The sequence below is a fragment of the Oryctolagus cuniculus genome, chromosome 15 (assembly GCF_051225735.1).
Source record: "Oryctolagus cuniculus isolate XC-2025 breed Fujian yellow rabbit chromosome 15, ASM5122573v1, whole genome shotgun sequence".
NCBI classification, from domain to species: Eukaryota; Metazoa; Chordata; class Mammalia; order Lagomorpha; family Leporidae; genus Oryctolagus; species Oryctolagus cuniculus.
Window position 1 is genome coordinate 32,784,983 of NC_142881.1, and position 14,879 is coordinate 32,799,861.

The 14,879-nt window shown below is 44.2% G+C and overlaps 2 protein-coding genes across 27 annotated transcripts in view; one reads left to right on the forward strand and one right to left on the reverse strand.

Moving 5' to 3' along the window:
* LCOR (ligand dependent nuclear receptor corepressor) overlaps positions 1 to 9,543 on the reverse strand; it is a 122,376-nt gene extending 112,833 nt beyond the window's left edge. For 4 of the 24 annotated variants that reach the window (XM_070057455.2, XM_051823448.3, XM_070057464.2 and 1 more), the window contains exons 1-3: positions 9,211 to 9,347; positions 8,165 to 8,238; positions 7,797 to 7,861 (exon numbers count right to left, since the gene is read on the reverse strand). In XM_070057455.2, the coding sequence (XP_069913556.2) occupies positions 7,797 to 7,842 (46 nt within the window). In that variant the 5' untranslated portion in view covers positions 7,843 to 7,861; positions 8,165 to 8,238; positions 9,211 to 9,347. Of the gene's footprint in view, positions 1 to 7,796; positions 7,862 to 8,164; positions 8,239 to 8,505; positions 8,721 to 9,210 lie in introns of those variants that run through there. The other 20 variants (XM_051823446.3, XM_051823443.3, XM_051823457.3 and 17 more) reach the window with 13 other exon arrangements.
* A 45-nt stretch (positions 9,544 to 9,588) lies between these two features.
* The window catches only part of PIK3AP1 (phosphoinositide-3-kinase adaptor protein 1), a 221,568-nt gene continuing 216,277 nt past the window's right edge, over positions 9,589 to 14,879 (forward strand). The window contains exons 1-2 of one of the 3 annotated variants that reach the window (XM_089314634.1): positions 9,589 to 10,245; positions 11,472 to 11,604. Coding sequence is in view for 1 of the 3 variants with exons in the window: in XM_089314633.1 (XP_089170759.1) it covers positions 11,597 to 11,604 (8 nt within the window). In the remaining 2 variants the exon portion in view is untranslated. Of the gene's footprint in view, positions 10,246 to 11,471; positions 11,605 to 14,879 lie in introns of those variants that run through there. The other 2 variants (XM_089314635.1, XM_089314633.1) reach the window with 2 other exon arrangements.

Sequence of the window (14,879 nt, forward strand, 5' to 3'; positions counted from 1 at the left end):
ATGCCATGCCAAAAATTTTCTTAAACCATTCTAAATGTTACTAATTGAACTTGTTACTTAAAATAGGTATGAATTCTATTGTAAATTAAAACACATTTCATTATGGAAATTCAGATTTACACATATGAGATTTCTCTTTAACCAAGCAAGCAAGATATTCCCTACACATTCTTTTAATGAGTTTTTCCTCCCCATTTATATCGTGAATTTAGAAAAGGTATATGCTTTTACACTCTCTACTTTTATGCACAGTAACAACTGGTTTATAATGATTCAAATTTTATGAAAAATAAGCCAGTCCTGAGTCACAGCCTATCTAATAATACCAACAAAAACAATACTAATTATATAACAGTTTTTTCAATAATAGTAAATCTAATGAGAAAACATTGGTGTTCAAAGCATCTTTTAACCCAAAATTAGGTCGTGGTGTATATCATTTTTAACAGAAGTTATTTAAAAAAATACCTAATTTTAGATAGCACTTTAAGCAATTTAAACAGAAAAGTTACTTCTATTTCATTCTTACCTGAGAAGTTAAATATCTCAGATATTTCTAACATTAAAATATTATACAATTGTTTCTGTGGATAACAGGAAAGTATTTACCCTAAGCTATACAAAAGCTGATTGTTTTAAGAGTATTTTAAATGTTTTCCAACTGACCTACTGTTCTTTAAAACCCATTCTTCTATGTTTCTAAATAAACATAATGAAATGTGTGCAAATTTTCTGAAAAGTATAAAGTGTACTTTGAAGACAAGACAGTAATATCATTAATATTTGTTGATAAATTTATGCTATTTGTGTCCAGTTTTAAAAAGGCAATTTATAGTGCTTACCAAAAAATCTTATAAGACAATTTTTTTATATGATCCTCTTAAAACTTCGCAAAACTGTGATAGGCTGATTTTTAACAATTCAGAAGTTTCTAAGAAATGCTGCTTTACCTCAAATGGAGTTTTTGTACTATAATAGTGGTTATAGGATTGTAAGGTACAACTGGGAATTTTTTTCTCTTTAGGATGAGATGTCTCAAGCATATTATTCATTCCTACTTCCCCAATATGAAAATGTGAAATGTCAGTCTAAACCAGTGGTTACACCTGCAGTTTTTTCTTTCAGCCACACCTTTGATTCACCCTGCTCTTACAATTAAAAAATGCACATAACATAAAACTGGACCCTTCTGTTACCCTGAATTACAAGAATTTCATTATACTAAGAGCAGTTAATACAAATATAAAAGTGGTTTATACTTGAAACATCATTGGATTACAAAACATTGAGTTCAAAAAAGTGATTAAGCGACATACTAACAGAACCCACAGTTCTCTTTATTTAAAAACAAGTAAAAATGTGGAACAGAAGTAATAAAAAGGGGCTGGTGCTGGGGCATAGCACCTGCAGTACAGGTTCAAGATCTGGCTGCTCCCCTTCTGATCCAGCTTTCTACTATCGCCTGGGAAATTTGGGGCCCTACACCTGTGTGAGGAACTTGGAAGAAGCTCCTGGCTCCAGGCTTCAGATCAGCCCTGCTCCAGCCATTGCAGCCACTGGGAGTGAACCAGTGGATGGAAGATCTGTCTCTTTGTAACTCTGCCTTTCAAATAAATAAATAAATCTTTAAAAAAAAGGCATAAAAAGACAAATATCATTGGAAACTGTGAATCATTGCTGCATACTTTTCATAACTTGCCCCTCATAATCCATTAAAAAAATTTTGCAGAATTATTCTTTTACCTACCTTACAGGATGCTCAACTGTATCCTTAAAATCATCATTACATCTAACACTCCACGTCAGACCAAATCTAATCACTCCAAAAAAAGAGAGAAACTAAGAGTAACAACAAAATGCAAAACAACCCTTTGAAAACAGTATTTAGTTTAGCATCAGGAAACAAAATCCTAAAATTGTTTACCATGAACTGTAATTTGTCAGATTTCTAAGTTTTATAAAAGGCAAAAAAAAGTAATCTTGGATTTCAAAGACAGTTAGTGTACAGATTTCTATGCAAACTACCCAAAAGTAGAACAGATTCAGACAAAACATTTGTGATACAGCAATATACTAGTAATCCTATCCTACCCAAACCCATTATTTATTATCCAAAATTTTAGCATAAAACAGATTCAAATAATACGGCATAACCATATTATCTGAACTTGGTATTTTGACCCCTCACTTTAGAATAGCAAGAACTTAGATTTAGATATAGCAAGATATAGCTGTATTGTTAGCACAATTCTACCAAATAACTAATAATTTTTTTTTTTTTTGACAGGCAGAGTTAGACAGTGAGAGAGAGAGAGAGAGACAAAGGTCTTCCTTTCCATTGGTTCATACCCCAAATGGCTGCTACAGCCGGTGCACTGCGCCAATCCAAAGCCAGGAGCCAGGTGCTTCCTCCTGGTCTTCCCATGCAGGTGCAGGGCCTAAGCACTTGGGCCATCCTCCACTGCCTTCCCGGGCCACAGCAGAGAGCTGGACTGGAAAAGGAGCAACCGGGACAGAATCTGGCGCCCCAACCAGGACTAGAACCCGGGGTGCCAGCACTGCAGGTGGAGGATTAGCCTATTAAGCCACGGCGCTGGCCCAAATAACTAATAATTTGAATAATTCATAGAAAAGGGTTAAAAGGAAGTTTCTAAAAACATGTTTATTTTTAATTTTCATCTACTTGAAAGAGAGAAAAAAAGCACGCACACACTTTCATCAGTTGGTTCACCCTCCAAGAGCCCACAACAGCCAGGTCTGGCCCAGGTCAAAGTATGGAATCCACAATGGGATCCTAGCCTTCCATGTGGGTGGCAGAAGCCCAAGCACCCAAGCCATCATCTGCTGCCTCTCGGGGTGTATTTGTAAGAAATGACTGGAAGAGTAGCCTTGACTCAACTTGGCATGCTGATGATACAGGACGCACATATCCCAGACAGTGGCTCAATCCCCTGTGCCACAACCACAGTCCTAGGAAGTCTTTCTCAAGCAACTCTATGGCACTAGGATCATTCCAGTATTTCCTTCACATGGCATCCTGTAGTTTAGCTCGTTACAATACATCTGCTTATGTGTTAATCTGGAATCATTTGCAAATTGATGGTATGATGAGAATAAAATATCAGCAAGGTATATAATGGTAAGGGTCTAGTATCCAGAACATATAAAAAACACCAACTCAACAAAAATGCAACCCAAATAATATATGAGCAAGAGATCTGAAGAGACATGTCTCCAAAGACGATATACATATGGCCAACAAGCAGGTAAAAAGATCCTCACATCATTAGTCATCAGAGAAATACAAATCAAAATCACAATGAAGAACCACTTCAAACCCACAAGGAGAGATTAAATATAAAGCACAAAGAAACTGTTGTAGATGTGGAGAAATTGAAGCCCTCACATCAGCAATGCTGATGGGAATGTAAGATACAGCAACTACTTTGTAGTTCCTCAAAAAATTAAAAACACATCATTATGATCCAACAATTACATCGTGGGCACAAACTCAAATGAATTAAAAACATGTTTTCACAACAGCATTATTCTTAACATCCAAATAGTGCAAACAACCCAGATGTCTACTGACTGATGAATAAACAAAATGTGGTATTTCAATGCATGCTATTTAGCCATAAAAGGAATAAAAATGCTGATAAATGCTATAGCCTAGAAAAACTTTGAAAGCATGCTCAAAGAAGCCAGACATCAAAAGGCCACATACTGTATGATTCTATTTACATGAAAATTTCCAAAATAGAGAAATCTGTAGGTAAGTGCTTGCTAGGAACTGGTTCATAGAAGGAATGGGAAATAATTACCTGTAAATAGTTCTTATTGGGTAACAAAAATATCCTTGGGGCATTTATTGTGGTGCAGCAGGTAAAGCTTCCACTTGGGAAGCCTGCATCCCATGCACTCCTAAATGGAGTGGCGGTTCAAGTCCCAGCTTCTCCATACTTCTGATCCAGCTTTCTGCTCATGTGCCTGGCAGGCAGATGATGCTCTGAGTACTTGGGTTTCTGCCACCCACATGGGAGACCTGGAAGGAGAGTCTGGCTCCTGGCTCTGGCCTGGCCTAAGCCCTAGCTGTTGCAAGCATTCAGGAAGGGAACCAATGGACAAAAGATTAGTCACTCTGCCTTTCAAATAAGTAAATAAATCTTTTTTTAAAAATGCTCTGGAATTAAACAGTGATATAATTCACAACCCTGTGAATTAACTGCAAACCACTGAATTGTATACTTCAAAAGGGTGAATTTTATGCCATGTAAATTATATCTCAAAAAAATTAAAAAGAGAAAAAAACAAGGTATGGATTACAGTATTTTGGATACCTCCTAAATGCAAGATTTAAGTCAGTAAAATGAGTTAAGATTCTACTGGATTACCTCCAAGGAAACGTCCAAGTGTATGGAACACGGAAAGATAAAAAGGTTTCTTAAATATTTGCAGATAGACAAGATAATTTGTACAGTTGCAATATTAAGCTTTTAACTTCAAGCTACAAAAAAAAAAAAAAAAAAAAGCTTTGTTTATTCTCATCTAACATCACAAATTCAGATTCCATACAGCAGATGGATGGGAAGAAGAAAGAATCCAGATGGACAGACATAAAGGAAGTAAGAAGCAAGACAGGTTCAGAGGCACATCAAAACAAATCAAGCCCCTGTGCAGAGCTTCCAGAATCAGTCTGCATGCCAACAAAAAAAAGCAATCTCATTATTCAACATACACCTTTATTTGCCACACTTAAGAAATACCAAATCCAACATACATGGATGAAAATTTACCAATACTAAGGGTATTCAAAGAATGACTATGCCACTGATTTTACACAATTTCAAAAACTGTGTCATGTTTTGTTCAATGAAATAAGATGTAACCTCCAACTGAGCCTACTTATTAGAAGACAGTATTGCTGCAGATGATATTAATGTCCCTGTCAGATTGGTTAAGAATCTGTGTCATTGTTTTAGTTAGTAGAATCCTTAAAAAAGCAAACATTCTTCCTCCCAGCTAAGGAAAGAAATGTGTTGCAAACCCAAAGTTGCCTAACAAAAAGTCTCTTCTTCATAATCTGCATTTACAAATCCTAAAACCTACCTTTACAAATCTGATCACCTACGCGTCCCAGGCACTTATCGTGATGGACAATTCAAACAACTCACTTCTGTCCTCTTCCACTTCTGCCCACCCTCTCACAAATGCAATGTCTTGTCCATATTCACCAAAAAGCCACCACTTTCTGCAGACCTTCCTTCATCTAGGAGATTTCTTTAATTTCTAAACACACCTAGCATGAGTTTGCACCATCAAATGACACACTATGCCTTGTATGGTAACTGAATCTTCACTAACAAAAAGCTCCTGAAAGTTAGGGCAGTTTCTCCAAATATCCTTACCTGACCACAGTGCTGTTACAAGGCAGCCACTTAATAAATAATTATGTGAAGTAAGCATTTACCTAGCACTGCCTTCGGTTCCTAAAAGGAGCATTAATATTAAGCAGGTACTCAAAAGTGGCAAGTTCCCATAGAAATTGACTAACCAATTCTCACTATGTAAAAAATTCCAGTCCATCCTATATAGCCCCATAAGGCTAACAAATGAATTGCTCCAGCTAAAAGTACATTTGAGGGGCTTAGGGAAACAGGAAATAACTTTCTGTAACTCACAGAGATTCATTCTACTGTCCTTTTTTGGCCAACCTAGAGCTAAAATGAAATCACTACAAGTGTCCGCAAAGCGGGTAGAGAGCTTCTTGAGAATACAGTTAGGGTGAGGAGCAGCCCAGCAATAGGTTACACATCACACAGCAGAGAGAGCCTAGTCTTCCCAGAATCTCCACTGATCATCGGCGTCCCAGAGGACCCCTTAGTAACCAGTCACCTGGAAACCAAATATCCATCTTGATCACAATCACTGTCTGAACCCACTGTAGGTCATGCATCCATAATCTGAAAATCCAAACCTTTCTCAGCACTAACATGACCCTCAAAAGGGTTCAGATTTGGGATTTTCAAATTAGGGATGTTCTACTGGTAAAAACTATGTAAATATTCCAAAATCCAACAAAGTCCGAAATCCAAAACACTTCTGGTCCCAAGCATTTTGGATAAGGAATAATAAACCTTCAATAACTCCAATTCAACCAAACCAGTCACAGAATCAACAGCTCCTCCTCCACCACCAGTATCCCTTTCTTCCCTTAAAAAAGAGGGAGATAAGATTTTGAAAATGAGAATGCATTTTTAATCCTGAGATTAATGTAAATTAAGTATCATTTAAAAACTAAATGACCCTTAAGTATTAAGATAATCAGTCAAGAAATCAAACAGAAGGCTAACTGTTCAGAACCAATCTCATTAAAATAAAGAGGAATTACTACATCTGGTAGTAAACAACACAGTCACCTTTTGGATTTCATGAAGACCACTGCCATTCCTTATAAATGCACAGAGTTCTTCCTCTTAGCATCTCCTCTTACACGACAAAAATCACAAATAATAAACAGAAAAAAACCGTGAGGCTCAGCTGATTTTAGTTGGGAGACTATCAATACATATTACTGCTCAGGGTAAAATACTGCTCTGGACTCTGGACTCAATTCCTCTTGAACTTTACTACCTTCAAGAGGGAATCTGGAGTGAAGAATATGTTCTTAAAAACTGAACTCCAGATTGAAATGCTCCTTCAAAAAAGGTGGATCTAAATTTTAATGCTCAACTTATGTATTTATGTAAGTATTTTACCAGCTGTAATACAAAGAAACTCCTAAAACATCTTGTCAAGCAGGAACAACTAACCACTAAGGATAGGTAGCAATGACTGACAAAAAGGGGACCTGAGGCAGAAGACAGGGATTCAAAGCAAACAGAATTAGAATAAGATAAACAACTTATTAAAAACCACCTAAAATAAACCAATATTAACTTTAAAAACCTACAGGGTTATATCTGTCATTTCAAAATCTTCTAAAAATTAATAAGCCCTACTGAAAGAAACCAATCACTAAGAAAACTGAAACAAATACAAGTAAAAATTTAGCATTTTATATTACCACAATTCTGTCAACCCATTCATTCCATGTTTCTCAGAACCTCCTGTATCTGCTCTTAAGTGAGGGCTACTACTAACACATGATTCTGAGAAGGGCTTAACCCAATGAAACATTTCAGCAAATGTATGACAGACTTGAAAGAATAAACAAGAAGAGTTTATGATAACTGATCGCCAAAAGGCTATTTCCTGGAGGGAAAAGCTGGGTTTGCACTGACAGGAGAATTTTTAAATCCAACCAACAAGACAAATTATACCAGAAAACCGACCCATGCTTTTATTCTTTACACAAGCATATGCTTTCAAACGTACTTTTAACCTTTGGACAACCAAAGTGATACCAGATACCGTAAAGCATTGTTGCCTATGCGAGCGTTCATTTCGATGTCACAGTCGAAATCCTTAACAAAACTCACATAACACATTCTGATGAACACTACAGAAATGGAAAGGCTTGTAATTCTCGAGGTAAAGGCTACCTTATTTTTCACTTGTTCAAAGTTTCAGTTTTGCTTTTTAATCCATGACAGAAAACATCCCTTGTGGGACACTGCAGAGGGCAGACCCTCCTGTCAGGCCAGAAGAGTCTAACACAAAGACACCGCGCTAACCAAGTGCTGTAATTCTTCCAAACTGAGCCTCTCCACACCCCCTCCACCCTTCCCCCCAACAGATATGTCTATTAAATCAGTGTCTGTTCTCCCCCTCGCACAACAAAGAGAACTTCTCACCGCATGAAATTGCCGCTGAATGGACACCAGAAAGCAGGATTTGCATAATTCCTTCCAACGAAACCCTGTCGGGAAGGAGGGGATGAGGGGCCCAAGCGAACGGGTGCAATCGCCTAGATTCTGCTGGGGAAGACCTGGTTCCCAAGGCTATTTCCCGGCGGGGGTGGGCGGGGGTGCCGGAATCCTGGGCCTCCCCGAGGGCTGGGCGTGGGGGACCGAGGACGACGAAAGGGCATTCCCCCAAACCCCGGCAGCAGCGGAGCCAAGACCGGGAAACAACAATGCTAAAGGACAGGAGAGGCAGACACAGGGACGGGCCGGGGCTAGGGGGCGGCGGGCGGAGCGGAGACACCACACGGGCCACTTACTTTTTGGAGGGGGGTTAAATATATGAGTTAAGCCCTTATGGTCCCGCCGGCCGCCGCACAGAGGGAAACGGGACCTTGGGAGAGAAAAACAGACAAAACACACAGCGTGAGAGGCGCAGCTCGGCCGCCCGCCCTCCCTCCTGCCCGGGGAAAAGCCACCCGCGGGCGGCCCGCGGCCCGGGAGGCGGGGGTGGGGAGGGCGGGCGAGGCGGTCCGCGAGGCGGCGGCTCCGGCCAATCCCGGGCAGCGGACGAGAGCCACCCCCGCCCGGGCTCCGCGGTCCGGCCGGTCCCACCCCCGCCTCCGCGCCGCGCACACACCGAACACAAATACGCACACACCGACCCGTGCGTCCAGGACCAACTCCCCGGCCGCCTCCAGCACCCGCAGAGGAAGTGCAGCCGCTGCCCCCCGCGGCCATGACACCCCACTTGGCTCCGTCAGGCGGACCCGGGGCCTGTGACAGCTCCGGCTCCCTCCGCCCCCATCTCCACCTCACGCCTCGCACACGCCCGAGCGCCGGGCGCCCGCCCGCCGCCAGCAGCGCGTGCACGCGGGGACGGGGCGCGCCGCCGCGCGTGGGGGAGGGGCGCACGGCGGAGGCCGGCGGCAGCCGGAGAGCGGGCGCGGGGGCCGAGCCGCGGCCCAGCACGCCCTTCCCTCGCGCCACCCCTTGTCCGGCAGCAGCGGCAGCACCGCGGGCCGAGACTCCACAAAAAGCCGGCAGCGGCCAGGCGACCGGCGCGGAGGGGGAGGGGGAGGGGAGGGGACGGGCCGCGGGGGAGGGGCTCGCGCTCCCGCCCGAGAGCCCGCCCCGGGGAGGCGCGCGGAGGGGAGGGGCCGGCGCGCGCGCTCAACCCGCGGGAGGAGAACCCGCCCGGGGGTCGCGCGCGCTCGCACTCCGGGGGGTGGGGGAGGGGGCGCCGGAGCCACAGAGGGCGGGCGGGCCGGAGCAGCAATTGCCTCTGCCCCGGCTCCCTCCCCCGCCCGGGGCGGTCGGCGGCGGGGCGGTCTAGGGGCCGGCGGCGGCCGGGAGAGGGTCTCACCTACACAGTGAATGAGCTTGTGGCGCCACGAGTCCAGTTCTTGCCGAAAGCCGCGTCTCTCAACTGAGCATTGCTGCCGCCTACACACCCTCGCCATCTTCTGCCGCCCGCCCGGCCCTGCCTCCGCCGCGGCTCCGCGCACGCCCAGCCGCGTCGCCCGGGGCCGCGCACGCACCCGCGGCCTAGGCGTCGCGCCTCCCGCCGGGGGCGGCGCGGGGGCAGGCCCGGCCTCACCTCGCCTTGGCCCCGGCGTGGCTCCGGGGCGCCGTGGGTCCACGCGCCGGCCGGCCTGCACGCTCCGCGGCCCTGCGTTGCCGCCCGTCGGGCTGCCATCCTGGTCGTGCTGGGCCGCGGCCGCGGCCGCCCCCGCCTCCGGCTGCCCAGGAGGGCGCCTTCCCACGGCCGGGGCTCAGCCTCGCGCTGTCCCCCAAGGCTACGGCGGCCCCTTCCCTCCCCGGGGCTTTTTGTTTTTTAAACCAGGCCCATTTGTCATGTCCCACCTGCCTATCGCCCGACACCAACTGTTGCAAGTTCCGCTTAAGTGCGCCTCGGAACTTCTCGGCCGAAACTGCTCCTCCCGGAGCGTGCTGGAGAGGCAGGAGCAGGAATAAAAGCCCGGAGGGCCGTGGAGGCCCTGAGGCTCTCAAAGGTGAACTGGACGCAACTGTTAAGTCATTGGAAGACCTGGGCGACATCCGTAAACGAAAGAGAACGAAAAAGCCGGGAGGCTTTCCCCGGCAAGGCTGATCAGAGGCGACATTCTCAAGGGGTTTCAGGAAATTGTGGGAAAGAGGACGGTGGTCAACAGCAGACTCAGGTAGAACTATTCAAAGCAGACTGTTGGAAAATGCCCTAATTCCGGATTTCAGCACAGGTCTGGAAGAGAAGCGTGTTCGATGAGGAAGGGGATTTCCAAGTACCTCCTGAAATAATCTCTCTGCACAAGGCACTGCCTGTGCTGCTGTTTGGTTTAAGCATTGCTTCACTGTTACTGGGGAGCGAAGAAAGAAGGATGGGGGAGCGAAAGGAGAAAAGGTAAAGGAGAAAGAGGGGAGAGGAAGAGGAGAAAAAACGAAGGAAAAGAGAGCCCTGTGCCCAAGGCCTGGTACCCTAGGATGCTGGCCTCATATCCCCTTTTTGGTTTAAGATTAAGGACAGCGCGTTTCTGCTTTTAGATATTTAAATGCAGACACTCAATTTTAATTACTATAGTGGATAAGCAATGTCCTTAAGGATCCCGTTGGTGTTTCCATCAGATCTTTTCAAAAGTTCTGGTTCCTGGTTCTCTGAACCATTCTCTCGTGGAATGGAGGAATCTATCCATAAGAGAGGGACTGGGTGGGCCCCTTGGGTAGGGCTGATCTGAGTTGCTTAGGCAGAAAGAGGCTTGCCCCACCCCTCAATGTAAAATAATCCTTTTCGCAATTCTAGAAAGTCCACAGTATTTCATGGGCGAAAGAGTACTGTCAAATGGCCGGACTGTTAAGTCAGGGAGTGTCGAGTTTCTGTGCACGCAGTACTATCCCAGGGCCTGAGGAGAGAGGGGTGGGAGACGAAAGGCTGCCTGGACAACCGTCCTGTCCCGAGTCCTGGCACCACACCTTGCATCCCATCCGGAAACGTCCTTTCTTCACCGCTAGGTGGTGGGTTTGAGTCTTTTTGTAGCTTTTAACCGAGTTTTCTAGTTTTCTGTGATGGGAAGTAAGTTTCCTAAAATGTCCAGGGTGCGAAGAACAATGTAATTCAAAAATGAATTGATAATGAATGTATTCTCTAGTCACCCCACACAATTTTGGTGTAAAACAAACTAAGATTGATTCTTTCTCAACATAATATCTTAAAGAGTCTCAAGGAGAGAATCCTAGAGGTTTCAGAGGTCAATTCTAAAGAAAGCCATAGATTCTCAGATACGTGGCATAGAATTGGGAGCCCTGACAAATAAGGTGACTGACTTGACCAAGGCTGCAGAACTCCCAGACAGAGGGAGGGCAGCAAAAGCCATGAGATAAGTTTCCCAACTCTTCAGTATTATTTCCACGGTTTCACTTTGAATGCCAACCTCTACTCCACTTATTTTACCTTGGGAACCTACATATAATTGATCCCTTATAAAGGCCTTTTTGGAAGAAAAGATACGGAGGGTGATAATAGCTACTGTTTATTGAATGCCGTCTGTGTATGTTTAGCATCACTACATGATTTAATTCCATCTGAGTAGCAATGAAGGCAATGAAGTAGGTATTTTTTACTATATTTTCCAGGGGAGTTGTATATATCCATGTCCCAGGTCACATCATTAGCAATGGAAACCAGAATTCTATCCAAGATCACTCTGACTCCAAACCCTTCTAAGTTGCCATGGAAGTGGAAGCAGCAGAGATGATCCATGCCCAGGTGAGCAGTCGGAACACACATTCTAAGCTCCTGTCAGATGTTAGGCAGTGTCCTAGGTGCTGAGGACAAGCACATAGCAAAGTCCTAATTTGTGACCTGCATTACCTTTGGCCACCCTGGAAGGGGCCCTTAGCTATAAACTCTTTCCCCTTTTGAGAAGGGTTAAGAATACAACAGTTAAGAAAAGAGCACTTGGGGGCTGGTGCTGTGGCTCAGTGGGTTAAGTGGCCGCCTACAATGCTGGAATCCATACGGGTGCCAGGTTGAGTCCTGGCTGCTCCACTTCCCATCCAGCTCTCTTCTATGTGCCTGGGAAAAAGCAGTGGTGGTTAGCCCAAGTCCTTGGGCCCTTGCACCCAGGTGGGAGACCTGGGAGAAGCTCTTGGCTCCTGGCTTCAACCTGGTCCAGCTCCAGCCATTGCAGCCATTTGGAGTAACTCTTCCTTTCAAATAAATAAATATTAAAAAAAAAAAAAAAAAGAAAAACCTAAAACAGGGTGAGCTTGCTTATAATCTTGGTTCCATCTCTTAGGGGCTGTGTGGTTCTAGTCATCAATTTCCTTGTGTGAAAAGGAGGTTAACTGTACAAAATCAGGTTTTTGTGAAGGTGAAGGTGAAATGAAATGATCCACCTGCAGCTGCTGACATATTGTCAGCATGAGGTTCATGTCACATCTCATGATTAGGTTTCCCAAACTTCTGTCTACCTGCCCAGCATGCAGCATGACAGGAAACAAAGAGGCTTGTGCAGCTCAGAGTCAGTCTGTAAGAGTGTGAAGGAATGCCGGCCATGACCTTGGTCTTTGAAAACAACGTAGTCTGAGTTGTGCTCTGTAGCTCTCAGTGGGCTCCAGATGCCGGAAGAAATAGATTACAGAGAAACTGTAGTGGAGAAGGGAGCAACTTGTCTGTGAACTGTGAGTCTGGGTCTGTCTGGGTTAGACCCACCACTACCTTGTGTCAGATGAGGCGGAAACAGCAGGCAATAGGGAAATGACCTTAGATAAATGGGGAATTGGGGCCTTCCAAGGAAGGAAACATCCTGATGGGAGATTTTTAAAAATACGGTTGACTTCTAATGAAGTCTAGTAAGTAACAGATTCTTTTTGAAGCGCTTTTCATGGATAATGTGATATTCCTCACAACAACACAATCAATTATCCCCCCATTTTGTAACAATACATAGTGGTTAAGTACTTTGCCCAAGGCCTCATAGGTTATTGTAGATTTGGATTCAAACACAGGCAACCTGGCTGCGGAGTCAGCTATTGTACTATTTTGCCTCCAGTGCAACCAGGGGAAATGTGGAATGAGAGATGGGAGGGAGGCCATGTCAGTTGGTGGCTTGGTATTTTCGAGAAACTACTCATATCATTGTAACTTTTGCTTAGTGAAAGACTTGCAGAGTCCCTCTCTTCTCAGCCTGCCCTTGTTACTACTGGCCTAGAAAACTATGGCTTTACTTTATATTGTATGTATGTGAAATTCATTTTATCTCATAATTTTATTAATACACCATAAAATTCACTCATTTAAAGTGTACCCTTCAGCAATTTTTGGTATGTTCTGAGAGTTGGCTGCTTTCACTGAGAATTTTTCAAGATTCACCCATGTTGTGGCATGTATCAGGATTCACTTTTCATTGCCAAATAATATTTCATCATAAGGCTACACAGGAGTTTGTTCATTAATTCCAGTTGATTAGTGTTTTTACTGCTTTCAACATTTTGACACGAATATTACTGCTATGAACATTTGTGCACAAGTTTTATATAGACCTGTTTTCATGTTTGCTTTAATATGAATATGAATGTATTCCATATATTTTGAAAAAAATTTCAAATGGCTAATCACAATAACTCTCATGTCCTCTTCACTCAGATTCCCCAGTTTTTAATATTTTACCACCTCTCTCTATACACACACACACACACACACACACGTGATTTTGTTGTTACCTAGAGTCCTTTTGAGCAATCTGAAAGAAAACTAGAGACTTGATACCCTTTTGCCCTAAATATCCCGTGTATGTGTCCACAGCACAAAGAACTTTTTGACCATGGTACAGCCCTTCAAACCAGGAAATCAATGTTGACATAACACAGACCATCTTAACATTTAATTCAACAACATTCCAACTGGCCTGAAATCATATCCAGGAACTTACTTTAAATTTAATAGTCATGAATTTTCAGTCTCCTTCAATGTGGAAAATTTCCTTGATCTTTCTTGTCTTTTGTGACCTTGACAGTTTTGGGGAGACTAGGCCTGGCATTTTTTAAAAATATTTATTTGACAAGTAGAGTTATAGACAGTGAGAGAGAGACAGAGAGAAAGGTCTTCCTTCCGTAGGTTCACTCCCCAAATGGCCATCACAGCTGGCACTTCGCCGATCCGAAGCCAAGAGCCAGGTGCCTCCTTCTGGTCTCCCATGCGGATGCAGGGATCCAAACACTTGGGCCATCCTCCACTGCCCTCATGGGCCACAGTAAAGAGCTAGACTGGAAGAGGAGCAACCAGGACTAGAACCCGGCGCCTCTATGGGATGCCGGCGCTGCAGGTGGAGGATTAACCAAGTGAGCCACAGTGCCGGCCCCTAGGGTTGGCATTCTTTAAGCTGTTCCTTACCTGGGCCCATCCAGTGTCTGCTCATGACTAGGCTTAGCCACGCGTTTGGACAGGAAACCCACAAGACAGGAAGCTAGGCTCTTTCCAGGACCCCTCCTCACAAGGAGGCACTCAGTGTGAACCTTCCACAGCATCGTGATGAGAACTTTGCTGATCTGGTCAAATGATTTTCTCCACCCAAAATCACCCTTGCTTCCTTTCTACTTCATAAATATTTTGTGAGGAGAGAGTCTGAGATTATGCCAACACCCCATCCCTCACTAAACCCTCACATGCCAGGCTTAAAGTTCATGAATGGCTGGTCACTCATCACGATGATGGTCACATGGTGATTGTGTTTCCTTCATCCTTTCTTCTGCATTTACTAGTTAGCATTCTAATGGAAGGGAGGGTTTCTCTTGTCCCTTTTTACTTACTTGTTCAGTTTCTTACTGATCTCAGTATGGGCTTGTGGGCTCCTGTATCATTCAGTGAGTTGTAATGTATTACCATGGTTACTTACTTTCATTTTCAAATTATTCCTCATTTGGCCAGTGGGAACCCCTTCAAGCTGATTTCCTGGTCCTATTGGCATGGCTGCTTCATTCTATAAACATTTTCTTTTTTTTTTTTAAGATTTATTTATTTATTTGAAAGGCAGTTACAGA